The sequence below is a fragment of the Oncorhynchus masou genome, unplaced genomic scaffold (genome assembly GCF_036934945.1).
Source record: "Oncorhynchus masou masou isolate Uvic2021 unplaced genomic scaffold, UVic_Omas_1.1 unplaced_scaffold_621, whole genome shotgun sequence".
In the NCBI taxonomy this organism is placed as follows: Eukaryota; Metazoa; Chordata; class Actinopteri; order Salmoniformes; family Salmonidae; genus Oncorhynchus; species Oncorhynchus masou.
In genome coordinates, this window is record NW_027012639.1 from 392,071 (window position 1) to 419,754 (window position 27,684).

Below are 27,684 nucleotides of genomic sequence, written 5' to 3' on the forward strand. Positions count from 1 at the left end.
GCGTGTCCAATAGTTTCTTTCACATTTCAGACACCGCCAAGCTCAGTTTGGAGTCGGACAACTCTGGAAGCTCAGCAGCCGGAGATCTCAGTCGGAGTTTGGGACAAATGCTAACAGCTGACTCGGGAGATAAAATCAGAAAAGTGACTTTCATTCTTCCAACTTAATTTATTGATGAAGTAGAAGAGTTAGTTACATTTTGTACGCTGAGCAATTACGTTTTTATTTCGCTGGGTTTCAGTTTCAGTGGAGTAGAAGTAGTTAACTAGCGTACGTTAGCTAACGTCACTGTCCATCAAATGTATGACTGTTGCACTTAACGCTATCGATCAAATGCAGAGGCCATTCGAAGCCGTTTAGCTAAGCAACATCGAAATAAGTTTGACTTGTGGCATGTCATTCAATCACATTTCTACCCATAGGTAAGGTAGCGAACTTAGCCTGCTAGGAGTACAAAATGTAAAATATATTTATCTTAATCTTTAGCTAGCTGGCTACAAAAATGGCTGACTCGGCTTCTCGCTAGCAGGTAGTTTACGTCCTCCAGTGAGCGCACTCTACCGTAAATAAAACATTATTGTCCACATTATCGTTACTTACTAATGAATGTCGACCCGAAAAGCGGGTTTAGCAAACTATTACCTTAACGTCAGCTGACTGGCTATTAATTCAAACAACTCCTATCGTTGCGATGAGCTAACGTTAGCTAATAAATAGCTTGTGTCTATAGGCAGAACGAACTAGCATGTTGCGTGCTAACTTTAGGACAAACAACATGCTAGCTAGCCATCTGTCAAGCTTGCCAAGCAACCATCTTGACTGAAATTGCTACAAGTCATTCGTTCAATTACTTTCTGTATTTGTAAAGATGCAGGTAACTAGCCAATTGAAAACCTTTGATCTTGGACTCTGAAACGTTTGTGTTAACTTGCTAGTTTATGTTTGCTTCGCTAACGTTAGTTTTAGCTAGTTTCCCGTTTGGAGGTTCATTTCGACCTCATCTGGCTGCAGTAACTGGGAGTTGCGGATCAAGAACAACGAGTGAGAAAGGTCGTGGTAACTAGTTGATGGTTGTTAATACTCGTGATTTAAACATGTACAATGGTGGTTCACCTAACTTTCTTGCTAAATATATCTAGCCCAAGCTGCGAAACATGTATGATTGCATGTAGACTAATGCGTAGTCAGCTTCTGGATCCAAATAGCTGCTGTTGTGCTTCCCCTGTCCGGCTATGGGAACCTTCAGTCGGTCATTGTTGTATTTACGCGGTTTGGCCTATGTTCTGTTCTCAATGGCCCCTAGTTGGCAATAACTGAGTGTGGAGACCGATTTATGTTGTATGTTGAAACCAAGTTGTTTCCAAAGCTTCCATGCGGCCTAGTGGAGTGTTGTGGTTTGAATCCCTCAGGGGATAAAGCCAGCCGATTCCAACCTTGTAAAATAAGTTAAACAGAAACAGTTTAACCCATCTACAATAATGTCCATTCTGCATTTCTTCTACAATCTTAGTTTTATAACACTGAACTGGAGGCATCTCCCCCCCCCCCCTCTTCCATATTTTGCTTTAGGGAAGCAATTGCTGAACATCCCAAAGAAACCTTCTAGAAGACTTCATCTCCCACACATAGGAGCTGATATCATGGCAATGGATGTGAGTTCTGGGCCAGTGTTATAGTGTGCAACCTGTCGTTCTGGGCCAGTGTTATAGTATGTAACCTGTCGTTCTGGGCCAGTGTTATAGTGTGCAACCTGTCGTTCTGGGCCAGAGTTATAGTGTGTAACCTGTCGTTCTGGGCCAGAGTTATAGTGTGCAACCTGTCGTTCTGGGCCAGAGTTATAGTGTGCAACCTGTCGTTCTGGGCCAGAGTTATAGTGTGCAACCTGTCGTTCTGGGCCAGAGTTATAGTGTGTAACCTGTCGTTCTGGGCCAGAGTTATAGTGTGTAACCTGTCGTTCTGGGCCAGAGTTATAGTGTGCAACCTGTCGTTCTGGGCCAGAGTTATAGTGTGTAACCTGTCGTTCTGGGCCAGAGTTATAGTGTGCAACCTGTCGTTCTGGGCCAGAGTTATAGTGTGTAACCTGTCGTTCTGGGCCAGAGTTATAGTATGTAACCTGTCGTTCTGGGCCAGAGTTATAGTATGTAACCCGGGCCAGAGTTATAGTATGTAACCCGGGCCAGAGTTATAGTATGTAACCCGGGCCAGAGTTATAGTATGCAACCCATACAATTAGAATGAGTACTAATTCTACAGTGGAACCTTTTTCTTCTCCGACCATCCACATCCAGTTTTAGATTATTGCTTCAGGGACGAACACACAACTAGATTGATTAACTTCCCTTTGTGGTTTGAGTGGTACAGGCTAAGTTGCTTTGAAGACCTTATCAACTTCCTGATTTAGCAGTGGTGGGTCTCACCATACCAAGTGTTTGTTGATACTTCCTGATTTAGTTGCTTGCTGTTGTGCAATTATCATCTGACAAACAACTTTAAACATTATTTGACCATCTCCTTCCATTCATAGTAACTAGTGGTTTATGCTCCACAATTTGGGAAACACTGGACTAGTGTCCACCCACCTACACAATCCATTGACCTCGGTCCAGCAGCACCTCCTGGCTCCAGACTAGTATAAAGCCAACTAGTGAGGAGAAGAGAATCTAGAGAATTTTGTAGCGCCTGGTGTTTCCATGGTGACAGTGTGGTGGTGTGGCCATAACAGAACATTGTGGTCTTTAGGCGGCTGTGATCGGTGCCAACGGAGAGATGAAGGTTTTCTACAACCAGAACCTCAGTCCCAGCAAAGGTAGGTAGCCACAGTACCCAGGGTTTCCCCTAGTTATTTTAGTATAGGTGGACTGCACACTGGTGAACACTGGCAGGGAGGAGTAAGACTTGGACAAGGGTGGCTGTACCAGAGAAACACCAGAAGCATTATGATAATCAGCCGATCCTCCTGCAGGATGGGAGTTGATGGCAGGCTGTGACTCTCGCCTAACTAACAGAGGAGGGCAGTGTTGCCCCCTATTGAGACGTTCTCTGTGGCCAATCACGTCGTAAGTGTTTCCTTGGAGCGGATCTCAATTAGGATTGTCGCGGTACTTCTGTGGCAAGGAAACAAAACATGAAGCAGTTTTAATTTCTTGAGGAAAAATGTCCTTCAGTTAGAAACCAACAGCATTATGTTGTTACCTGGAGTCCCATTTATTCATTCAGCAAACTATAACACCCACAATGTTACATAAAGCTGATTTTTGTTTTTTTTATACGACAATGGAGTTCAGTCTAATTCATGTTTTCTTTTTTTTCCAATGGATAATCTGTTGTGATGGTGATACTGGTACCGTGACAACACAATCTCAAGTAGTGCACTATATAGGGAATAGAGTGCCATTTGGGACGCACTCCTGGTGTTATAAGTGTTCTTCTTGTCCCTCCAGGTGTCCTGTCCCTGGTGACAGTCCACCCACAGTCTCTCTCTGTGGGGAAACAACTGCTTCCCAAAACCCTGGGGCCCTCCAACGTCAACATTGCCCCACACATGGTGAGACACAACACTACAGCTTCTAAGAACCCCTGTCCTCTCCTTGTCGTCCTGTCTGAGGGCCCCTCTCCTCCTCGTCCTGTCTGAGGGCTCGTCCTGTCTGAGGACCTCTCCTCCTCCTGTCTGAGGGCCCCTCTGTTGCTACTAGGGAAGCACTGGGCTTCCCATGTCTCCGTGGCGATAAAGCCTTCATACTAACTTCGAACAAGGCAGGGCGACCTGTGTGTGTGTGACCTGCGTGCATGTGTGTGTGTGACCTGCGTGCATGTGTGTGTGTGACCTGCGTGCATGTGTGCATGTGTGTGTGACCTGCGTGCATGTGTGTGTGACCTGCGTGTGTGTGTGTGTGACCTGCGTGCATGTGTGTGTGTGCCCTGTGTGTGTGACCTGTGTGCATAAGCTAATCACAAACCCTTCAGTCAGCGGGATTATTATAAGAACTCCTCATCAACATGATCATCCTATTAATGAGGCAAGTCCCAGAGCTCAGGGTTCAGCTAGAGATGCATAGACATAGAACCCCTAGTTCTATAGAGAGATCTAGACCCCAGCCACGATATGTTGATCTGGCTAGCCGCCATAGCTTCTAGTATGGTGTAGATATATGCTATATAGATCGCTCCACAGTGCTTTGAAAGAAGCGCATACATTTTAATTTAATTTATTGCTGTTTTAAATGTTATGTCTGCATGGTAACTGTCCCTCCCTCTGTCTCAGGTGATGGGTACCCCTCAGAGGCCCAGTGGGTCAGGGGGGTTAGTGATGGGCAGCCCTCACACACCCAGTACCCAGTACAGACCACAGAGCCAACCCCCTGATGCCTCTCCCTGGTCCACCGGGTAAGACACATACACAATTGTATACAAACACTCATCATGCTGGTTATGGTCAGCTGGTCGTTATGGTCAGCTGGTCGTTATGGTCAGCTGGTCGTTATGGTCAGCTTTAGGTCAATTCTCAGCAAGGAGGCTGGCTGACTTCTTGGGAAAGTTCTCTCTCTCGTTAAGAGAGTGACATGTCACTACATTAAAGTATTCACACCCCTGGGCTTTTCCCAAGTTTTGTTGCTACAATTTAGGATGACATTTGGATTGAATTGTTGCTTTTTGTCAATGATCTACACAAAATATTCTGTAAAAGTGGGAAATTATTTATACCATTTTTTTAATTTAAAATAAAACCCGATACCGGTGTATCTTGATTAGATAATTATTCAACCAAGTCAATACATGTTAGAATCACCTTTGGCAGAGATTACAGCTGTGAGTCTTTCTGGGTAATAAATCTGTAGAAGCTTTTACACACCTGGATTGTACAATATTTGCCCATTTTGTTCTCAAAAAAAAAAAATCTTCAAGCTCCGTCAGCCATTTTCAAGTCTCGCCGCAGATTTTCAAGATCTAGGTCAACTGTTACTCGGCCACTCAGGAACATTCATTTGGTTAGGAACTCCATTGGAGATTTGGCCTTTATGTTTTAGGTTATTGTCCTGCTGTAAGGTGAATTTGTCTCCCGGTGTCTGTTGGAAAGCAGACAAGGTTTTCCTCTAGGATTTTGCCTGTGCTTATAGCTGTATTCTGTTTTATTTTAATCCTAAACTCTCTTGTCATTGCCGACGACAAGCATACCCATAACATGATGCAGCCACCACCGTACTTGAAAATATGAAGTGAAAATCAGTGATGAGTTGGATCTGCCCCAAACATAACACTTTGTATTCAGGACATTGGAAAACTTCCCTGGTCTTTGTGGTTGAATCTATGTTTGAAATATACTGCTCGACTAAGAGACATTACAGATAATTGCATGTGTGGGGTACAGAGATGAGGTGGTCATTTATAAATGTTAAACTCTATTATTGCTCACTTATGTGACTTGTTATGCAAATGTTTACTTCTAAACGTATTTAGGCCATAACAAAAGGGTTGAATACTTATTGACTCAAGACATTTCAGATTTCATTTAAAACATTTCAAAAATATAATTTCACTTTGACATGATGGGTTAGTGTGTGTGTGTAGATCAGTGACACAACAAGGGGTGTGAATACTTTCTGAAGGCTCTGTATGAAGGAACTTCTCTCTCTTCCTAGTCTCTCTCTCTACATCAGCCATGCTCAACTGGTGGATAGCGGTCACTCCTGCTCTGACCGACTTCTCTCTCAAACTCCTGCTCTGACTTCTACTCTCTCAAACTCCTGCTCTGACTTCTTCTCTCTCAAACTCCTGCTCTGACTTCTTCTCTCTCAAACTCCTGCTCTGACTTCTTTTCTGTCTCACTCCTGCTCTGACTTCTTTTCTGTCTCACTCCTGCGCTGACTTCTTCTCTCTCAAACTCCTGCTCTGACTTCTTCTCTCTCAAACTCCTGCTCTGACTTCTTCTCTCTCAAACTCCTGCTCTGACTTCTTCTCTCTCAAACTCCTGCTCTGACTTCTTCTCTCTCAAACTCCTGCTCTGACTTCTTCTCTCTCAAACTCCTGCTCTGACTTCTTCTCTCTCAAACTCCTGCTCTGACTTCTTCTCTCTCAAACTCCTGCTCTGACTTCTTCTCTCTCAAACTCCTGCTCTGACTTCTTCTCTCTCAAACTCCTGCTCTGACTTCTTCTCTCTCAAACTCCTGCTCTGACTTCTTCTCTCTCAAACTCCTGCTCTGACTTCTTCTCTCTCAAACTCCTGCTCTGACTTCTTTTCTGTCTCACTCCTGCTCTGACTTCTTTTCTGTCTCACTCCTGCTCTGACTTCTTTTCTGTCTCACTCCTGCGCTGACTTCTTCTCTCTCAAACTCCTGCGCTGACTTCTTCTCTCTCAAACTCCTGCTCTGACTTCTTCTCTCTCAAACTCCTGCTCTGACTTCTTCTCTCTCAAACTCCTGCTCTGACTTCTTCTCTCTCAAACTCCTGCTCTGACTTCTTCTCTCTCAAACTCCTGCTCTGACTTCTTCTCTCTCAAACTCCTGCTCTGACTTCTTCTCTCTCAAACTCCTGCTCTGACTTCTTCTCTCTCAAACTCCTGCTCTGACTTCTTCTCTCTCAAACTCCTGCTCTGACTTCTTCTCTCTCAAACTCCTGCTCTGACTTCTTCTCTCTCAAACTCCTGCTCTGACTTCTTCTCTGTCAAACTCCTGCTCTGACTTCTTCTCTCTCAAACTCCTGCTCTGACTTCTTCTCTCTCAAACTCCTGCTCTGACTTCTTCTCTCTCAAACTCCTGCTCTGACTTCTTCTCTCTCAAACTCCTGCTCTGACTTCTTCTCTCTCAAACTCCTGCTCTGACTTCTTCTCTCTCAAACTCCTGCTCTGACTTCTTCTCTCTCAAACTCCTGCTCTGACTTCTTCTCTCTCAAACTCCTGCTCTGACTTCTTCTCTCTCAAACTCCTGCTCTGACTTCTTCTCTCTCAAACTCCTGCTCTGACTTCTTCTCTCTCAAACTCCTGCTCTGACTTCTTCTCTCTCAAACTCCTGCTCTGACTTCTTCTCTCTCAAACTCCTGCTCTGACTTCTTCTCTCTCAAACTCCTGCGCTGACTTCTTTTCTGTCTCACTCCTGCGCTGACTTCTTTTCTGTCTCACTCCTGCGCTGACTTCTTTTCTGTCTCACTCCTGCGCTGACTTCTTCTCTCTCAAACTCCTGCGCTGACTTCTTCTCTCTCAAACTCCTGCGCTGACTTCTTCTCTCTCAAACTCCTGCTCTGACTTCTTCTCTCTCAAACTCCTGCTCTGACTTCTTCTCTCTCAAACTCCTGCGCTGACTTCTTCTCTCTCAAACTCCTGCGCTGACTTCTTCTCTCTCAAACTCCTGCGCTGACTTCTTCTCTCTCAAACTCCTGCGCTGACTTCTTCTCTCTCAAACTCCTGCGCTGACTTCTTCTCTCTCAAACTCCTGCGCTGACTTCTTCTCTCTCAAACTCCTGCGCTGACTGGCTACTCTCTCAAACTCCTGCGCTGATTGACTGGCTACTCTCATTCCTGCTCTGCCTGTGTTCCAGGAAGCGTGGTACTGGTAAGAAGGGGGATAAGAACGGGAAGGGTCTTAGGCATTTCTCCATGAAGGTGTGTGAGAAGGTGCAGAAGAAGGGAGTAACTACCTACAATGAGGTGGCTGACGAGCTCGTGGCAGAGTTCAGCGCCAACGACACCCTCCTCTCGCCCGGCGACTCGGTGAGACACACAGCCAATCAAAAAAAAAATCAGACCAGGGTTTCATCCGTACAACAAATAGCCCAATCCGAGTTCAAGATGCACTGGTTCTGTACAGCCCGAATGGGCCCGGGTCAGAAGTAGTGCACTATAAAGGGATCAGGGAGCCATTGGGGAAACGACAGCAGCTCTCTGTCTCTCCCCTCCGCAGCATTCCTACGACCAGAAGAACATCCGACGGCGTGTGTACGATGCGCTCAACGTGCTCATGGCCATGAACATCATCTCTAAGGAGAAGAAAGAGATCCGGTGGATCGGCCTGCCCACCAACTCAGCCCAGGAGTGTCAGAGCTTGGAGGTAAGAGATCGAGAGGGTCAGAGCCCGGAGGTAAGAGGTCGGGAGGGTCAGAGCCCGGAGGTAAGAGGTCGGGAGGGTCAGAGCCCGGAGGTAAGAGGTCGGGAGGGTCAGAGCCCGGAGCTAAGAGGTCGGGAGGGTCAGAGCCCGGAGGTAAGAGGTCGGGAGGGTCAGAGCCCGGAGGTAAGAGGTCGGGAGGGTCAGAGCCCGGAGGTAAGAGGTCGGGAGGGTCAGAGCCCGGAGGTAAGAGGTCGGGAGGGTCAGAGAGCCCGGGAGGGTCAGAGAGCCCGGGAGGGTCAGAGGTCGGGAGGGTCAGAGAGCCCGGAGGTAAGAGGTCGGGAGGGTCAGAGAGCCCGGAGGTAAGAGGTCGGGAGGGTCAGAGAGCCCGGAGGTAAGAGGTCGGGAGGGTCAGAGAGCCCGGAGGGTCAGAGCCTGATGTATTCCTGTCATTGTCAGGTGGAGAGACAGAAACGACTAGAGAGGATCAACCAGAAACAGTCTCAGCTTCAGGAGCTCATTCTACAGGTAAACACCCCCTTCACTGTGGGAACATACACACCTATTAGAAGAATGTCATCTCAACGACGTTGACTGAGCGGTATCACAACGTTGTGTGAATGTCTCGGTGCAGCAAATAGCGTTCAAGCGCCTGGTGCAGCGGAATCGTGCAGCGGAGCAGCAAGCGGGCAGGGCTCCACCCCCAAACTCTGTCATCAACCTGCCCTTCATCATCATCAACACCTCCAAGAGGACCATCATCGACTGCAGCATCTCCAATGACAAGTAAGAGACCAGAGACTCTGGAATACACACACACTTACTCCAGTCCTGTTTCACTCCTGTGTTATATTCATGTCCCAACTCCCTTTGAGACACCTTGGGACATGGGAGTGATGCTAGGGGGTTGGGACATGGGAGTGGTGCTTGGGGGTTGGGACATGGGAGTGGTGCTTGGGGGTTGGGACATGGGAGTGGTGCTTGGGGGTTGGGACATGGGAGTGGTGCTTGGGGGTTGGGACATGGGAGTGGTGCTTGGGGGTTGGGACATGGGAGTGGTGCTTGGGGGTTGGGACATGGGAGTGGTGCTTGGGGGTTGGGACATGGGAGTGGTGCTTGGGGGTTGGGACATGGGAGTGGTGCTTGGGGGTTGGGACATGGGAGTGGTGCTTGGGGGTTGGGACATGGGAGTGGTGCTTGGGGGTTGGGACATGGGAGTGGTGCTTGGGGGTTGGGACATGGGAGTGGTGCTTGGGGGTTGGGACATGGGAGTGGTGCTTGGGGGTTGGGACATGGGAGTGGTGCTTGGGGGTTGGGACATGGGAGTGGTGCTTGGGGGTTGGGACATGGGAGTGGTGCTTGGGGGTTGGGACATGGGAGTGGTGCTTGGGGGTTGGGACATGGGAGTGGTGCTTGGGGGTTGGGACATGGGAGTGGTGCTTGGGACATGGGAGTGGGGGTTGGGGGTTGGGACATGGGAGTGATGCTTGGGGGTTGGGACATGGTAGTGATGCTTGGGGGTTGGGACATGGGAGTGATGCTTGGGGGTTGGGACATGGGAGTGATGCATGGGGGTTGGGACATGGGAGTGATGCATGGGGGTTGGGACATGGGAGTGATGCATGGGGGTTGGGACATGGGAGTGATGCTTGGGGGTTGGGACATGGGAGTGATGCTTGGGGGTTGGGACATGGGAGTGATGCTTGGGACATGGGAGTGATGGATGGGGGTTGGGACATGGGAGTGATGGATGGATGGGGGTTGGGACATGGGAGGGATGGATGGGGGTTGGGACATGGGAGTGATGGATGGGGGTTGGGACATGGGGGTGATGGATGGGGGTTGGGACATGGGAGTGGTGCTAGGGGGTTGGGACATGGGGGTTGGGACATGGGAGTGATGCTTGGGGGTTGGGACATGAGGGTGCTAGGGGGTTGGGACATGAGGGTGCTAGGGGGTTGGGACATGGGAGTGGTGCTAGGGGTTGGGACATGGGAGTGATGGATGGGGGTTGGGACATGGGGGTGATGCTTGGGGGTTGGGACATGGGAGTGGTGCTAGGGGGTTGGGACATGGGGGTTGGGACATGGGAGTGATGCTTGGGGGTTGGGACATGGGAGTGGTGCTTGGGGGTTGGGACATGGGAGTGGTGCTTGGGGGTTGGGACATGGGAGTGGTGCTTGGGGGTTGGGACATGGGAGTGGTGCTTGGGGGTTGGGACATGGGAGTGGTGCTTGGGGGTTGGGACATGGGAGTGGTGCTTGGGGGTTGGGACATGGGAGTGGTGCTTGGGGGTTGGGACATGGGAGTGGTGCTTGGGGGTTGGGACATGGGAGTGGTGCTTGGGGGTTGGGACATGGGAGTGGTGCTTGGGGGTTGGGACATGGGAGTGGTGCTTGGGGGTTGGGACATGGGAGTGGTGCTTGGGGGTTGGGACATGGGAGTGGTGCTTGGGGGTTGGGACATGGGAGTGGTGCTTGGGACATGGGAGTGGGGGTTGGGACATGGGAGTGGGGGTTGGGACATGGGAGTGGGGGTTGGGACATGGGAGTGATGCTTGGGGGTTGGGACATGGGAGTGATGCTTGGGGGTTGGGACATGGGAGTGATGCTTGGGGGTTGGGACATGGGAGTGATGCATGGGGGTTGGGACATGGGAGTGATGCATGGGGGTTGGGACATGGGAGTGATGCATGGGGGTTGGGACATGGGAGTGATGCATGGGGGTTGGGACATGGGAGTGATGCTTGGGGGTTGGGACATGGGAGTGATGCTTGGGGGTTGGGACATGGGAGTGATGCTTGGGACATGGGAGTGATGGATGGGGGTTGGGACATGGGAGTGATGGATGGATGGGGGTTGGGACATGGGAGGGATGGATGGGGGTTGGGACATGGGAGTGATGGATGGGGGTTGGGACATGGGGGTGATGGATGGGGGTTGGGACATGGGAGTGGTGCTAGGGGTTGGGACATGGGGGTTGGGACATGGGAGTGATGCTTGGGGGTTGGGACATGAGGGTGCTAGGGGGTTGGGACATGAGGGTGCTAGGGGGTTGGGACATGGGAGTGGTGCTAGGGGGTTGGGACATGGGAGTGATGGATGGGGGTTGGGACATGGGGGTGATGCTTGGGGGTTGGGACATGGGAGTGGTGCTAGGGGGTTGGGACATGGGGGTTGGGACATGGGAGTGATGCTTGGGGGTTGGGACATGAGGGTGCTAGGGGGTTGGGACATGGGAGTGGTGCTAGGGGGTTGGGACATGGGAGTGATGGATGGGGGTTGGGACATGGGGGTGATGCTTGGGGGTTGGGACATGGGAGTGGTGCTAGGGGGTTGGGACATGGGGGTTGGGACATGGGAGTGATGCTTGGGGGTTGGGACATGGGAGTGGTGCTTGGGGGTTGGGACATGGGAGGGGTTGGGACATGGGAGGGGTTGGGACATGGGAGTGGTGCTAGGGGGTTGGGACATGGGAGTGGTGCTAGGGGGTTGGGACATGGGAGGGGTTGGGACATGGGAGGGGTTGGGACATGGGAGGGGTTGGGACATGGGAGGGATGCTTGGTGGTTGGGACATGGGAGTGATGCTTGGGGGTTGGGACATGGGAGTGATTTCAAATTCAACACCAAACCTCATCTAATCATACCTGCCTCTGTCCCCCCCCTTCTCTCTCTCTCCTGCCTCTGTCCCATCCTTCTCTCTCTCTCCTGCCTCTGTCTCCCGTCCCCCCTTCTCTCTCTCTTTCCTGCCTCTCTCTCCCGTCCCCCCTTCTCTCTCTCTCCCGTCCCCCCTTCTCTCTCTCCTGCCTCTGCCCCCCCCTTCTCTCTCTCCTGCCTCTGCCCCCCCCCCCTCTCTCTCTCTCTCCTGCCTACAGGTTTGAGTACCTGTTCAACTTTGACAACATGTTTGAGATCCATGATGACATTGAGGTGTTGAAGAGAATGGGGCTGGCCTGTGGTCTGGAGGTGGGCCAGTGTTCACCAGAGGACCTGAAGGAGGCTCGCGCCCTGGTGCCCAGAGCCCTGGAGCCCTATGTTACAGGTCAGTATGGCTGTCTCCCGCAGGGCTCCCTATTCAGCCTGATGTACTTGGGATGGGACTGTGTAAAGGAGGCTGTAGAAAGGGGCTGGGACTGTGGAAAGGGGCCGGGACTGTGAGGCTGTAGAAAGGGGCTGGGACTGTGAGGCTGTAGAAAGGGGCTGGGGCTGTAGAAAGGGGCTGGGGCTGTAGAAAGGGGCTGGGGCTGTAGAAAGGGGCTGGGGCTGTAGAAAGGGGCTGGGGCTGTAGAAAGGGGCTGGGGCTGTAGAAAGGGGCCGGGGCTGTAGAAAGGGGCCGGGACTGTAGAAAGGGGCCGGGACTGTAGAAAGGGGCCGGGACTGTAGAAAGGGGCCGGGACTGTAGAAAGGGACTGTGGGACTGTAGAAAGGGGCTGTGAGGCTGTAGAAAGGGACTGTGAGGCTGTAGAAAGGGGCTGGGACTGTGAGGCTGTAGAAAGGGGCTGGGGCTGTAGAAAGGGACTGTGAGGCTGTAGAAAGGGACTGTGAGGCTGTAGAAAGGGACTGTGGGGCTGTAGAAAGGGGCCGTGAGGCTGTAGAAAGGGACTGTGAGGCTGTAGAAAGGGACTGTGGGGCTGTAGAAAGGGACTGTGGGGCTGTAGAAAGGGACCGTGAGGCTGTAGAAAGGGACCGTGAGGCTGTAGAAAGGGACCGTGAGGCTGTAGAAAGGGACCGTGAGGCTGTAGAAAGGGGCTGGGACTGTGGAAAGGGACTGTGAGGCTGTAGAAAGGGACTGTGAGGCTGTAGAAAGGGACTGTGAGGCTGTAGAAAGGGACTGTGAGGCTGTAGAAAGGGACTGTGAGGCTGTAGAAAGGGGCTGGGACTGTGGAAAGGGGCTGGGACTGTGAGGCTGTAGAAAGGGGCTGGGGCTGTAGAAAGGGGCTGGGGCTGTAGAAAGGGACTGTGAGGCTGTAGAAAGGGACTGTGAGGCTGTAGAAAGGGACTGTGAGGCTGTGGAAAGGGGCTGGGGCTGTAGAAAGGGGCCGTGGGGCTGTAGAAAGGGGCCGGGAGGCTGTAGAAAGGGACTGTGAGGCTGTAGAAAGGGACTGTGAGGCTGTAGAAAGGGACTGTGAGGCTGTGGAAAGGGGCTGGGGCTGTAGAAAGGGGCCGGGGCTGTAGAAAGGGACTGTGAGGCTGTAGAAAGGGACTGTGAGGCTGTAGAAAGGGACTGTGAGGCTGTAGAAAGGGACTGTGAGGCTGTAGAAAGGGGCCGGGACTGTAGAAAGGGGCTCGGGACTGTAGAAAGGGACTGTGAGGCTGTAGAAAGGGGCCGGGGCTGTAGAAAGGGGCAGGGACTGTAGAAAGGGGCTGTGAGGCTGTAGAAAGGGGCTCGGGACTGTAGAAAGGGACTGTGAGGCTGTAGAAAGGGACCGTGAGGCTGTAGAAAGGGACCGTGAGGCTGTAGAAAGGGACCGTGAGGCTGTAGAAAGGGACCGTGAGGCTGTAGAAAGGGACCGTGAGGCTGTAGAAAGGGACCGTGAGGCTGTAGAAAGGGACCGTGAGGCTGTAGAAAGGGACCGTGAGGCTGTAGAAAGGGACCGTGAGGCTGTAGAAAGGGACCGTGAGGCTGTAGAAAGGGACCGTGAGGCTGTAGAAAGGGACCGTGAGGCTGTAGAAAGGGACCGTGAGGCTGTAGAAAGGGACCGTGAGGCTGTAGAAAGGGACCGTGAGGCTGTAGAAAGGGACCGTGAGGCTGTAGAAAGGGACCGTGAGGCTGTAGAAAGGGGCCGGGACTGTAGAAAGGGGCCGGGACTGTAGAAAGGGACTGTGAGGCTGTAGAAAGGGGCCGGGACTGTGAGGCTGTAGAAAGGGGCCGGGACTGTGAGGCTGTAGAAAGGGACTGTGAGGCTGTAGAAAGGGGCCGGGGCTGTAGAAAGGGGCCGGGGCTGTAGAAAGGGGCCGGGACTGTAGAAAGGGACTGTGAGGCTGTAGAAAGGGGCCGGGACTGTAGAAAGGGACTGTGAGGCTGTAGAAAGGGACTGTGAGGCTGTAGAAAGGGACTGTGAGGCTGTAGAAAGGGACTGTGAGGCTGTAGAAAGGGACTGTGAGGCTGTAGAAAGGGGTTGTGAGGCTGTAGAAAGGGGTTGTGAGGCTGTAGAAAGGGGCCGGGGCTGTAGAAAGGGGCCGTGAGGCTGTAGAAAGGGGCCGTGAGGCTGTAGAAAGGGGCCGTGAGGCTGTAGAAAGGGGCCGTGAGGCTGTAGAAAGGGGCCGTGAGGCTGTAGAAAGGGGCCGGGGCTGTAGAAAGGGGCCGTGAGGCTGTAGAAAGGGGCCGGGGCTGTAGAAAGGGGCCGTGAGTCTGTAGAAAGGGGCCGGGGCTGTAGAAAGGGACTGTGAGGCTGTAGAAAGGGACTGTGAGGCTGTAGAAAGGGACTGTGAGGCTGTAGAAAGGGACTGTGAGGCTGTAGAAAGGGACCGTGGGGCTGTAGAAAGGGACCGTGGGGCTGTAGAAAGGGGCCGGGACTGTAGAAAGGGGCCGGGACTGTAGAAAGGGGCCGTGAGGCTGTAGAAAGGGGCCGTGAGGCTGTAGAAAGGGACCGTGAGGCTGTAGAAAGGGACCGTGAGGCTGTAGAAAGGGACCGTGAGGCTGTAGAAAGGGACCGTGAGGCTGTAGAAAGGGACCGTGAGGCTGTAGAAAGGGACCGTGAGGCTGTAGAAAGGGACCGTGAGGCTGTAGAAAGGGACCGTGAGGCTGTAGAAAGGGGCCGGGGCTGTAGAAAGGGGCCGGGGCTGTAGAAAGGGGCCGGGACTGTAGAAAGGGGCCGGGACTGTAGAAAGGGACTGTGAGGCTGTAGAAAGGGGCCGGGACTGTAGAAAGGGACTGTGAGGCTGTAGAAAGGGACTGTGAGGCTGTAGAAAGGGGTTGTGAGGCTGTAGAAAGGGGCCGGGACTGTAGAAAGGGGCCGTGAGGCTGTAGAAAGGGGCCGGGGCTGTAGAAAGGGGCCGTGAGGCTGTAGAAAGGGGCCGGGGCTGTAGAAAGGGGCCGTGAGGCTGTAGAAAGGGGCCGGGGCTGTAGAAAGGGGCCGTGAGGCTGTAGAAAGGGGCCGGGGCTGTAGAAAGGGGCCGTGAGGCTGTAGAAAGGGGCCGTGAGGCTGTAGAAAGGGGCCGGTGCTGTAGAAAGGGGCCGTGAGGCTGTAGAAAGGGGCCGGGGCTGTAGAAAGGGGCCGTGAGTCTGTAGAAAGGGGCCGGGGCTGTAGAAAGGGACTGTGAGGCTGTAGAAAGGGACTGTGAGGCTGTAGAAAGGGACTGTGAGGCTGTAGAAAGGGGCTGTGAGGCTGTAGAAAGGGGCTGTGAGGCTGTAGAAAGGGACCGGGAGGCTGTAGAAAGGGGCCGTGGGGCTGTAGAAAGGGACTGTGAGGCTGTAGAAAGGGACTGTGAGGCTGTAGAAAGGGACTGTGAGGCTGTAGAAAGGGGCTGTGAGGCTGTAGAAAGGGACCGGGAGGCTGTAGAAAGGGACCGGGAGGCTGTAGAAAGGGACTGTGAGGCTGTAGAAAGGGACTGTGAGGCTGTGGAAAGGGACTGTGAGGCTGTGGAAAGGGACTGTGAGGCTGTGGAAAGGGACTGTGAGGCTGTGGAAAGGGGCTGGGGCTGTAGAAAGGGGCCGGGGCTGTAGAAAGGGACTGTGAGGCTGTAGAAAGGGACTGTGAGGCTGTAGAAAGGGGCTGGGGCTGTAGAAAGGGACTGTGAGGCTGTAGAAAGGGGCCGGGACTGTAGAAAGGGGCTCGGGACTGTAGAAAGGGACTGTGAGGCTGTAGAAAGGGGCCGGGGCTGTAGAAAGGGGCAGGGACTGTAGAAAGGGGCTGTGAGGCTGTAGAAAGGGGCTCGGGACTGTAGAAAGGGACTGTGAGGCTGTAGAAAGGGACTGTGAGGCTGTAGAAAGGGACTGTGAGGCTGTAGAAAGGGACTGTGAGGCTGTGGAAAGGGACTGTGAGGCTGTGGAAAGGGGCTGGGGCTGTAGAAAGGGGCCGGGGCTGTAGAAAGGGACTGTGAGGCTGTAGAAAGGGACTGTGAGGCTGTAGAAAGGGGCTGGGGCTGTAGAAAGGGACTGTGAGGCTGTAGAAAGGGGCCGGGACTGTAGAAAGGGGCTCGGGACTGTAGAAAGGGACTGTGAGGCTGTAGAAAGGGACTGTGAGGCTGTAGAAAGGGACTGTGAGGCTGTAGAAAGGGACTGTGAGGCTGTAGAAAGGGGCTGTGAGGCTGTAGAAAGGGGTTGTGAGGCTGTAGAAAGGGGTTGTGAGGCTGTAGAAAGGGGCCGTGAGGCTGTAGAAAGGGGCCGGGGCTGTAGAAAGGGGCCGTGAGGCTGTAGAAAGGGGCCGTGAGGCTGTAGAAAGGGACCGTGAGGCTGTAGAAAGGGACTGTGAGGCTGTAGAAAGGGGTTGTGAGGCTGTAGAAAGGGGCCGGGACTGTAGAAAGGGGCCGTGAGTCTGTAGAAAGGGGCCGGGGCTGTAGAAAGGGACTGTGAGGCTGTAGAAAGGGACTGTGAGGCTGTAGAAAGGGACTGTGAGGCTGTAGAAAGGGACTGTGAGGCTGTAGAAAGGGGCCGTGGGGCTGTAGAAAGGGGCCGTGGGGCTGTAGAAAGGGGCCGTGGGGCTGTAGAAAGGGGCCGTGGGGCTGTAGAAAGGGGCCGTGGGGCTGTAGAAAGGGGCCGTGGGGCTGTAGAAAGGGGCCGGGACTGTAGAAAGGGGCCGGGACTGTAGAAAGGGGCCGGGACTGTAGAAAGGGGCCGGGACTGTAGAAAGGGGCCGGGACTGTAGAAAGGGGCCGGGACTGTAGAAAGGGGCCGTGAGGCTGTAGAAAGGGACCGTGAGGCTGTAGAAAGGGACCGTGAGGCTGTAGAAAGGGACCGTGAGGCTGTAGAAAGGGACCGTGAGGCTGTAGAAAGGGACCGTGAGGCTGTAGAAAGGGACCGTGAGGCTGTAGAAAGGGACCGTGAGGCTGTAGAAAGGGACCGTGAGGCTGTAGAAAGGGGCCGGGACTGTAGAAAGGGACTGTGAGGCTGTAGAAAGGGACTGTGAGGCTGTAGAAAGGGGCCGGGACTGTAGAAAGGGACTGTGAGGCTGTAGAAAGGGGCCGGGACTGTAGAAAGGGACTGTGAGGCTGTAGAAAGGGACTGTGAGGCTGTAGAAAGGGGCCGGGGCTGTAGAAAGGGGCCGGGACTGTAGAAAGGGGCCGGGACTGTAGAAAGGGACTGTGAGGCTGTAGAAAGGGGCCGGGACTGTAGAAAGGGGCCGGGGCTGTAGAAAGGGACTGTGAGGCTGTAGAAAGGGGTTGTGAGGCTGTAGAAAGGGGCCGGGACTGTAGAAAGGGGCCGTGAGGCTGTAGAAAGGGGCCGGGGCTGTAGAAAGGGGCCGTGAGGCTGTAGAAAGGGGCCGGGGCTGTAGAAAGGGGCCGTGAGGCTGTAGAAAGGGGCCGTGAGGCTGTAGAAAGGGGCCGTGAGGCTGTAGAAAGGGGCCGGGGCTGTAGAAAGGGGCCGTGAGGCTGTAGAAAGGGGCCGGGGCTGTAGAAAGGGGCCGTGAGTCTGTAGAAAGGGGCCGGGGCTGTAGAAAGGGACTGTGAGGCTGTAGAAAGGGACTGTGAGGCTGTAGAAAGGGACTGTGAGGCTGTAGAAAGGGGCTGTGAGGCTGTAGAAAGGGACTGTGAGGCTGTAGAAAGGGACTGTGAGGCTGTAGAAAGGGACTGTGAGGCTGTAGAAAGGGACTGTGAGGCTGTAGAAAGGGACTGTGAGGCTGTAGAAAGGGACTGTGAGGCTGTAGAAAGGGACTGTGAGGCTGTAGAAAGGGACTGTGAGGCTGTAGAAAGGGACTGTGAGGCTGTAGAAAGGGGCTGTGAGGCTGTAGAAAGGGACCGGGAGGCTGTAGAAAGGGGCCGTGGGGCTGTAGAAAGGGGCCGTGGGGCTGTAGAAAGGGGCCGTGAGGCTGTAGAAAGGGGCCGTGAGGCTGTAGAAAGGGACCGTGAGGCTGTAGAAAGGGACTGTGAGGCTGTAGAAAGGGACCGTGAGGCTGTAGAAAGGGACTGTGAGGCTGTAGAAAGGGGCCGGGACTGTAGAAAGGGACTGTGAGGCTGTAGAAAGGGACTGTGAGGCTGTAGAAAGGGACTGTGAGGCTGTAGAAAGGGACTGTGAGGCTGTAGAAAGGGGTTGTGAGGCTGTAGAAAGGGGTTGTGAGGCTGTAGAAAGGGGCCGGGGCTGTAGAAAGGGGCCGTGAGGCTGTAGAAAGGGGCCGTGAGGCTGTAGAAAGGGGCCGTGAGGCTGTAGAAAGGGGCCGTGAGGCTGTAGAAAGGGGCCGTGAGGCTGTAGAAAGGGGCCGGGGCTGTAGAAAGGGGCCGGGAGGCTGTAGAAAGGGGCCGGGACTGTAGAAAGGGGCCGGGACTGTAGAAAGGGGCCGGGACTGTAGAAAGGGGCCGGGACTGTAGAAAGGGGCCGGGACTGTAGAAAGGGACCGTGGGGCTGTAGAAAGGGGCCGGGACTGTAGAAAGGGGCCGGGACTGTAGAAAGGGGCCGGGACTGTAGAAAGGGGCCGGGACTGTAGAAAGGGGCCGGGACTGTAGAAAGGGGCCGTGAGGCTGTAGAAAGGGGCCGGGACTGTAGAAAGGGGCCGGGACTGTAGAAAGGGACCGTGGGGCTGTAGAAAGGGGCCGGGACTGTAGAAAGGGGCCGGGACTGTAGAAAGGGGCCGGGACTGTAGAAAGGGACCGTGGGGCTGTAGAAAGGGGCCGTGGGGCTGTAGAAAGGGGCCGTGGGGCTGTAGAAAGGGGCCGGGACTGTAGAAAGGGGCCGGGACTGTAGAAAGGGGCCGGGACTGTAGAAAGGGGCCGTGAGGCTGTAGAAAGGGGCCGTGAGGCTGTAGAAAGGGGCCGTGAGGCTGTAGAAAGGGACCGTGAGGCTGTAGAAAGGGACCGTGAGGCTGTAGAAAGGGACCGTGAGGCTGTAGAAAGGGACCGTGAGGCTGTAGAAAGGGACCGTGAGGCTGTAGAAAGGGACCGTGAGGCTGTAGAAAGGGACCGTGAGGCTGTAGAAAGGGACCGTGAGGCTGTAGAAAGGGGCCGGGACTGTAGAAAGGGACTGTGAGGCTGTAGAAAGGGGCCGGGACTGTAGAAAGGGACTGTGAGGCTGTAGAAAGGGGCCGGGACTGTAGAAAGGGACTGTGAGGCTGTAGAAAGGGACTGTGAGGCTGTAGAAAGGGGCCGGGGCTGTAGAAAGGGGCCGGGGCTGTAGAAAGGGGCCGGGACTGTAGAAAGGGGCCGGGACTGTAGAAAGGGACTGTGAGGCTGTAGAAAGGGGCCGGGACTGTAGAAAGGGACTGTGAGGCTGTAGAAAGGGACTGTGAGGCTGTAGAAAGGGGTTGTGAGGCTGTAGAAAGGGGCCGGGACTGTAGAAAGGGGCCGTGAGGCTGTAGAAAGGGGCCGGGGCTGTAGAAAGGGGCCGTGAGGCTGTAGAAAGGGGCCGGGGCTGTAGAAAGGGGCCGTGAGGCTGTAGAAAGGGGCCGGGGCTGTAGAAAGGGGCCGTGAGGCTGTAGAAAGGGGCCGGGGCTGTAGAAAGGGGCCGTGAGGCTGTAGAAAGGGGCCGTGAGGCTGTAGAAAGGGGCCGGGGCTGTAGAAAGGGGCCGTGAGGCTGTAGAAAGGGGCCGGGGCTGTAGAAAGGGGCCGTGAGTCTGTAGAAAGGGGCCGGGGCTGTAGAAAGGGACTGTGAGGCTGTAGAAAGGGACCGGGAGGCTGTAGAAAGGGACCGGGAGGCTGTAGAAAGGGACCGGGAGGCTGTAGAAAGGGACCGGGAGGCTGTAGAAAGGGGCCGTGGGGCTGTAGAAAGGGGCCGTGGGGCTGTAGAAAGGGACTGTGAGGCTGTAGAAAGGGGCCGGGAGGCTGTAGAAAGGGACTGTGAGGCTGTAGAAAGGGACTGTGAGGCTGTGGAAAGGGACTGTGAGGCTGTGGAAAGGGACTGTGAGGCTGTGGAAAGGGGCTGGGGCTGTAGAAAGGGGCCGGGGCTGTAGAAAGGGACTGTGAGGCTGTAGAAAGGGACTGTGAGGCTGTAGAAAGGGGCTGGGGCTGTAGAAAGGGACTGTGAGGCTGTAGAAAGGGGCCGGGACTGTAGAAAGGGGCTCGGGACTGTAGAAAGGGACTGTGAGGCTGTAGAAAGGGGCCGGGGCTGTAGAAAGGGGCAGGGACTGTAGAAAGGGGCTGTGAGGCTGTAGAAAGGGGCTCGGGACTGTAGAAAGGGACTGTGAGGCTGTAGAAAGGGACTGTGAGGCTGTAGAAAGGGACTGTGAGGCTGTAGAAAGGGACTGTGAGGCTGTAGAAAGGGACTGTGAGGCTGTGGAAAGGGACTGTGAGGCTGTGGAAAGGGGCTGGGGCTGTAGAAAGGGGCCGGGGCTGTAGAAAGGGACTGTGAGGCTGTAGAAAGGGACTGTGAGGCTGTAGAAAGGGGCTGGGGCTGTAGAAAGGGACTGTGAGGCTGTAGAAAGGGGCCGGGACTGTAGAAAGGGGCTCGGGACTGTAGAAAGGGACTGTGAGGCTGTAGAAAGGGACTGTGAGGCTGTAGAAAGGGACTGTGAGGCTGTAGAAAGGGACTGTGAGGCTGTAGAAAGGGACTGTGAGGCTGTAGAAAGGGGTTGTGAGGCTGTAGAAAGGGGTTGTGAGGCTGTAGAAAGGGGCCGGGGCTGTAGAAAGGGGCCGTGAGGCTGTAGAAAGGGGCCGGGGCTGTAGAAAGGGGCCGTGAGGCTGTAGAAAGGGGCCGTGAGGCTGTAGAAAGGGACTGTGAGGCTGTAGAAAGGGACTGTGAGGCTGTAGAAAGGGGTTGTGAGGCTGTAGAAAGGGGCCGGGACTGTAGAAAGGGGCCGTGAGTCTGTAGAAAGGGGCCGGGGCTGTAGAAAGGGACTGTGAGGCTGTAGAAAGGGACTGTGAGGCTGTAGAAAGGGACTGTGAGGCTGTAGAAAGGGACTGTGAGGCTGTAGAAAGGGGCTGTGGGGCTGTAGAAAGGGGCTGTGGGGCTGTAGAAAGGGGCCGTGGGGCTGTAGAAAGGGGCCGTGGGGCTGTAGAAAGGGGCCGTGGGGCTGTAGAAAGGGGCCGTGGGGCTGTAGAAAGGGACCGTGGGGCTGTAGAAAGGGACCGTGAGGCTGTAGAAAGGGGCCGTGAGGCTGTAGAAAGGGACTGTGAGGCTGTAGAAAGGGACTGTGGGGCTGTAGAAAGGGACTGTGGGGCTGTAGAAAGGGACCGTGGGGCTGTAGAAAGGGACCGTGAGGCTGTAGAAAGGGGCCGGGACTGTAGAAAGGGGCCGGGACTGTAGAAAGGGGCCGGGACTGTAGAAAGGGGCCTGGACTGTAGAAAGGGGCCGGGACTGTAGAAAGGGGCCGGGACTGTAGAAAGGGGCCGTGAGGCTGTAGAAAGGGACCGTGAGGCTGTAGAAAGGGACCGTGAGGCTGTAGAAAGGGACCGTGAGGCTGTAGAAAGGGACCGTGAGGCTGTAGAAAGGGGCCGGGACTGTAGAAAGGGACTGTGAGGCTGTAGAAAGGGACTGTGAGGCTGTAGAAAGGGACTGTGAGGCTGTAGAAAGGGGCCGGGACTGTAGAAAGGGACTGTGAGGCTGTAGAAAGGGACTGTGAGGCTGTAGAAAGGGGCCGGGGCTGTAGAAAGGGGCCGGGGCTGTAGAAAGGGGCCGGGACTGTAGAAAGGGGCCGGGACTGTAGAAAGGGACTGTGAGGCTGTAGAAAGGGGCCGGGACTGTAGAAAGGGGCCGGGGCTGTAGAAAGGGGCCTGGACTGTAGAAAGGGGCCGGGACTGTAGAAAGGGGCCGGGACTGTAGAAAGGGGCCGTGAGGCTGTAGAAAGGGACCGTGAGGCTGTAGAAAGGGACCGTGAGGCTGTAGAAAGGGACCGTGAGGCTGTAGAAAGGGACCGTGAGGCTGTAGAAAGGGACCGTGAGGCTGTAGAAAGGGACCGTGAGGCTGTAGAAAGGGACCGTGAGGCTGTAGAAAGGGACCGTGAGGCTGTAGAAAGGGGCCGGGACTGTAGAAAGGGACTGTGAGGCTGTAGAAAGGGACTGTGAGGCTGTAGAAAGGGACTGTGAGGCTGTAGAAAGGGGCCGGGACTGTAGAAAGGGACTGTGAGGCTGTAGAAAGGGACTGTGAGGCTGTAGAAAGGGGCCGGGGCTGTAGAAAGGGGCCGGGGCTGTAGAAAGGGGCCGGGACTGTAGAAAGGGGCCGGGACTGTAGAAAGGGACTGTGAGGCTGTAGAAAGGGGCCGGGACTGTAGAAAGGGGCCGGGGCTGTAGAAAGGGACTGTGAGGCTGTAGAAAGGGACTGTGAGGCTGTAGAAAGGGACTGTGAGGCTGTAGAAAGGGGTTGTGAGGCTGTAGAAAGGGGCCGGGACTGTAGAAAGGGGCCGTGAGGCTGTAGAAAGGGGCCGGGGCTGTAGAAAGGGGCCGTGAGGCTGTAGAAAGGGGCCGGGGCTGTAGAAAGGGGCCGTGAGGCTGTAGAAAGGGGCCGGGGCTGTAGAAAGGGGCCGTGAGGCTGTAGAAAGGGGCCGTGAGGCTGTAGAAAGGGGCCGGGGCTGTAGAAAGGGGCCGTGAGGCTGTAGAAAGGGGCCGGGGCTGTAGAAAGGGGCCGTGAGTCTGTAGAAAGGGGCCGGGGCTGTAGAAAGGGACTGTGAGGCTGTAGAAAGGGACTGTGAGGCTGTAGAAAGGGACTGTGAGGCTGTAGAAAGGGGCTGTGAGGCTGTAGAAAGGGGCTGTGAGGCTGTAGAAAGGGACCGGGAGGCTGTAGAAAGGGGCCGTGAGGCTGTAGAAAGGGGCCGGGGCTGTAGAAAGGGGCCGTGAGGCTGTAGAAAGGGGCCGGGGCTGTAGAAAGGGGCCGTGAGTCTGTAGAAAGGGGCCGGGGCTGTAGAAAGGGACTGTGAGGCTGTAGAAAGGGACTGTGAGGCTGTAGAAAGGGACTGTGAGGCTGTAGAAAGGGGCTGTGAGGCTGTAGAAAGGGGCTGTGAGGCTGTAGAAAGGGGCTGTGAGGCTGTAGAAAGGGGCCGTGGGGCTGTAGAAAGGGGCCGTGGGGCTGTAGAAAGGGGCCGTGAGGCTGTAGAAAGGGACCGTGAGGCTGTAGAAAGGGACCGTGAGGCTGTAGAAAGGGACCGTGAGGCTGTAGAAAGGGACTGTGAGGCTGTGGAAAGGGACTGTGAGGCTGTGGAAAGGGACTGTGAGGCTGTGGAAAGGGGCTGGGGCTGTAGAAAGGGGCCGGGGCTGTAGAAAGGGACTGTGGGGCTGTAGAAAGGGACTGTGAGGCTGTAGAAAGGGACTGTGAGGCTGTAGAAAGGGGCTGGGGCTGTAGAAAGGGACTGTGAGGCTGTAGAAAGGGGCCGGGACTGTAGAAAGGGGCTCGGGACTGTAGAAAGGGACTGTGAGGCTGTAGAAAGGGGCCGGGGCTGTAGAAAGGGGCAGGGACTGTAGAAAGGGGCTGTGAGGCTGTAGAAAGGGGCTCGGGACTGTAGAAAGGGACTGTGAGGCTGTAGAAAGGGACTGTGAGGCTGTAGAAAGGGACTGTGAGGCTGTAGAAAGGGACTGTGAGGCTGTGGAAAGGGACTGTGAGGCTGTGGAAAGGGGCTGGGGCTGTAGAAAGGGGCCGGGGCTGTAGAAAGGGACTGTGAGGCTGTAGAAAGGGACTGTGAGGCTGTAGAAAGGGGCCGGGACTGTAGAAAGGGGCTCGGGACTGTAGAAAGGGACTGTGAGGCTGTAGAAAGGGGCCGGGGCTGTAGAAAGGGGCAGGGACTGTAGAAAGGGGCTGTGAGGCTGTAGAAAGGGGCTCGGGACTGTAGAAAGGGACTGTGAGGCTGTAGAAAGGGACTGTGAGGCTGTAGAAAGGGACTGTGAGGCTGTAGAAAGGGACTGTGAGGCTGTAGAAAGGGACTGTGAGGCTGTAGAAAGGGGCCGGGACTGTAGAAAGGGGCTCGGGACTGTAGAAAGGGACTGTGAGGCTGTGGAAAGGGGCCGGGGCTGTGGAAAGGGGCCGGGACTGTAGAAAGGGGCCCGGGACTGTAGAAAGGGGCCCGGACTGTAGAAAGGGACTGTGAGGCTGTAGAAAGGGACCGTGAGGCTGTAGAAAGGGACCGTGAGGCTGTAGAAAGGGACCGTGAGGCTGTAGAAAGGGACCGTGAGGCTGTAGAAAGGGACCGTGAGGCTGTAGAAAGGGACCGTGAGGCTGTAGAAAGGGACCGTGAGGCTGTAGAAAGGGACCGTGAGGCTGTAGAAAGGGACCGTGAGGCTGTAGAAAGGGACCGTGAGGCTGTAGAAAGGGACCGTGAGGCTGTAGAAAGGGACCGTGAGGCTGTAGAAAGGGACCGTGAGGCTGTAGAAAGGGGCCGGGACTGTAGAAAGGGACTGTGAGGCTGTAGAAAGGGGCCGGGACTGTAGAAAGGGACTGTGAGGCTGTAGAAAGGGGCCGGGACTGTAGAAAGGGGCTCGGGACTGTAGAAAGGGGCCGGGGCTGTAGAAAGGGGCCGGGGCTGTAGAAAGGGGCCGGGGCTGTAGAAAGGGGCCGGGGCTGTAGAAAGGGGCCGGGACTGTAGAAAGGGGCCGGGACTGTAGAAAGGGACTGTGAGGCTGTAGAAAGGGGCCGGGGCTGTAGAAAGGGGCCGGGGCTGTAGAAAGGGACTGTGAGGCTGTAGAAAGGGACTGTGAGGCTGTAGAAAGGGACTGTGAGGCTGTAGAAAGGGGTTGTGAGGCTGTAGAAAGGGGCCGGGACTGTAGAAAGGGGCCGTGAGGCTGTAGAAAGGGGCCGGGGCTGTAGAAAGGGGCCGTGAGGCTGTAGAAAGGGGCCGGGGCTGTAGAAAGGGGCCGTGAGGCTGTAGAAAGGGGCCGTGAGGCTGTAGAAAGGGGCCGTGAGGCTGTAGAAAGGGGCCGGGGCTGTAGAAAGGGGCCGTGAGGCTGTAGAAAGGGGCCGTGAGTCTGTAGAAAGGGGCCGGGGCTGTAGAAAGGGACTGTGAGGCTGTAGAAAGGGACTGTGAGGCTGTAGAAAGGGACTGTGAGGCTGTAGAAAGGGGCTGTGAGGCTGTAGAAAGGGGCTGTGAGGCTGTAGAAAGGGACCGGGAGGCTGTGGAAAGGGGCTGGGGCTGTAGAAAGGGGCCGGGGCTGTAGAAAGGGACTGTGAGGCTGTAGAAAGGGGCCGGGGCTGTAGAAAGGGACTGTGAGGCTGTAGAAAGGGGCTGGGGCTGTAGAAAGGGACTGTGAGGCTGTAGAAAGGGGCCGGGACTGTAGAAAGGGGCTCGGGACTGTAGAAAGGGACTGTGAGGCTGTAGAAAGGGGCCGGGGCTGTAGAAAGGGGCAGGGACTGTAGAAAGGGGCTGTGAGGCTGTAGAAAGGGGCTCGGGACTGTAGAAAGGGACTGTGAGGCTGTAGAAAGGGACTGTGAGGCTGTAGAAAGGGACTGTGAGGCTGTAGAAAGGGACTGTGAGGCTGTAGAAAGGGACTGTGAGGCTGTAGAAAGGGACTGTGAGGCTGTAGAAAGGGGCCGGGACTGTAGAAAGGGGCTCGGGACTGTAGAAAGGGACTGTGAGGCTGTGGAAAGGGGCCGGGGCTGTGGAAAGGGGCCGGGACTGTAGAAAGGGGCCCGGGACTGTAGAAAGGGGCCGGGACTGTAGAAAGGGACTGTGAGGCTGTAGAAAGGGGCCGGGGCTGTAGAAAGGGGCGTCTTTTGATTATAATCCCTCCCCTCCAGAAATGGCCACGGGTCCAATAAGCAACGTCTACATCACAGGAGCCTCGTCTAGGAACGGAGGAGGACGCCGCCACACAAGGTGAATCTCTTCTATAGAGATGTACTGCAGAGCTCATTTCCCTGTCTGGAGGGTGGAAGCCCTCGGTGGGGCTTCCCATGCTACAACAGGCTTTGTTTCAAGTGTGCCCTCTATCCAACTCTATGATCTCTCTTTCTGAGCTCTTTTTTTTTTTTTTTTTTTTTTTAATGTACAGGAAGTGATGTAACAGACAGGTCTTAACTAATTCCATCTTCTGTTTCCTGCTGTATATTCAGTAGCTCCGATGGCACGGTGGCGTCCATTTCCAACGACTCACACTACAGCGCCTCGCGAGGCCACACCCCCGTGTCCTGCATGGCAGACGAGGAAGAGGATGACGAAGACTACGACGACAATGATTAAATCAGTAGTTTCTCACTCTACCATCTCTTAACAGCCCAGTCTGATGACTAACCAGCTGTGTTCCAAATGGCTTCCTATACCCAATATGCTGAACTACTGTTGACCACGGCCATATTGGCACAGAGGTAGTGCACTGTGTAGGGAGTAGTGCCATTTGGAATGCATACAGCCCAGGTCCCATGAACAAGTCTCTCTCCCTTCCTCCAGCTCCATCTCAGGCCTTCCCCCCCTCCATCTCAGGCCTTCCCTCCCTCCAGCTCCATCTCAGGCCTTCCCCCCCCCTCCAGCTCCATCTCAGGCCTTCCCCCCCCCCCCTCCAGCTCCATCTCAGGCCTTCCCCCCCTCCAGCTCCATCTCAGGCCTTCCCCCTCCAGCTCCATCTCAGGCCTTCCCCCTCCAGCTCCATCTCAGGCCTTCCCTCCCCCAGCTCCATCTCAGGCCTCCCCCCCTCCAGCTCCATCTCAGGCCTTCCCCCTCCAGCTCCATCTCAGGCCTTCCCCTCCTCCAGCTCCATCTCAGGCCTTCCCCTCCAGCTCCATCTCAGGCCTTCCCCCTCCAGCTCCATCTCAGGCCTCCCCCCCTCCAGCTCCATCTCAGGCCTTCCCTCCTCCAGCTCCATCTCAGGCCTTCCCCCCTCCCTCCAGCTCCATCTCAGGCCTTCCCTCCTCCAGCTCCATCTCAGGCCTTCCCCCCCTCCATCTCAGGCCTTCCCTCCCTCCAGCTCCATCTCAGGCCTTCCCTCCACCAGCTCCATCTCAGGCCTTCCCTCCCTCCGGCTCCATCTCAGGCCTTCCCTCCCTCCGGCTCCATCTCAGGCCTTCCCTCCCTCCGGCTCCATCTCAGGCCTTCCCCCCTCCGGCTCCATCTCAGGCCTTCCCCCTCCAGCTCCATCTCAGGCCTTCCCCCTCCAGCTCCATCTCAGGCCTTCCCCCTCCAGCTCCATCTCAGGCCTTCCCCCTCCAGCTCCATCTCAGGCCTTCCCCCTCCAGCTCCATCTCAGGCCTTCCCCCTCCAGCTCCATCTCAGGCCTTCCCCCTCCAGCTCCATCTCAGGCCTTCCCCCTCCAGCTCCATCTCAGGCCTTCCCCCTCCAGCTCCATCTCAGGCCTTCCCTCCACCAGCTCCATCTCAGGCCTTCCCCCTCCAGCTCCATCTCAGGCCTTCCCCCCTCCAGCTCCATCTCAGGCCTTCCCTCCTCCAGCTCCATCTCAGGCCTTCCCTCCTCCAGCTCCATCTCAGGCCTTCCCCCTCCAGCTCCATCTCAGGCCTTCCCTCCACCCCACCAAGCTGTCTACGAGGAGGCCCCTGCTTCTCCTTCCTCAACTGCCTTCAGAATGCACAAGAGCTCACCAACGCAATGGCCTTCTGGGAAACGTAGTCTTTGCTGACACTATGACTGTATAATGCCTTTTTGTGGGAATGTAATTTATTTTGTTTCTCTCCTTCTGAAGCTGTGATTGCTATGAGTATAA

The 27,684-nt window shown here is 55.2% G+C and overlaps 1 protein-coding gene across 6 annotated transcripts; it reads left to right on the forward strand.

Annotated features, from left to right (window-relative positions):
* Positions 1 to 26,583, forward strand: LOC135536463 (transcription factor Dp-1-like). Of its 6 annotated transcripts, none has more exons than XM_064962804.1 (12): positions 134 to 143; positions 1,570 to 1,652; positions 2,740 to 2,806; positions 3,441 to 3,544; positions 4,262 to 4,383; positions 7,528 to 7,699; positions 7,890 to 8,036; positions 8,490 to 8,558; positions 8,665 to 8,816; positions 11,907 to 12,073; positions 25,772 to 25,850; positions 26,087 to 26,576. In XM_064962804.1, exons 2-12 carry the CDS (start codon positions 1,641 to 1,643, stop codon positions 26,211 to 26,213), a joined length of 1,218 nt encoding a protein of 405 aa, XP_064818876.1. In that variant the 5' UTR covers positions 134 to 143; positions 1,570 to 1,640; the 3' UTR covers positions 26,214 to 26,576. The 6 variants fall into 6 exon arrangements, with proteins under 6 accessions (XP_064818875.1, XP_064818879.1, XP_064818881.1 ...); XM_064962805.1 differs by lacking the exon at positions 134 to 143 and adding an exon at positions 175 to 422 and having other exon boundaries at positions 26,087 to 26,575; XM_064962806.1 differs by lacking the exon at positions 134 to 143 and adding an exon at positions 443 to 874 and having other exon boundaries at positions 26,087 to 26,575.
* Positions 26,584 to 27,684: the final 1,101 nt, after the last annotated feature.

Coding starts and splice junctions, on each gene's coding strand:
- LOC135536463 (XM_064962803.1), top strand. CDS start 108: ATGCTAACAGCTGACTCGGGAGATAAAATCAGAAAA. Junction 7,700..7,889: donor TCCTCTCGCCCGGCGACTCG/GTGAGACACACA, acceptor TCCCCTCCGCAG/CATTCCTACGACCAGAAGAA. Junction 8,037..8,489: donor AGGAGTGTCAGAGCTTGGAG/GTAAGAGATCGA, acceptor TGTCATTGTCAG/GTGGAGAGACAGAAACGACT.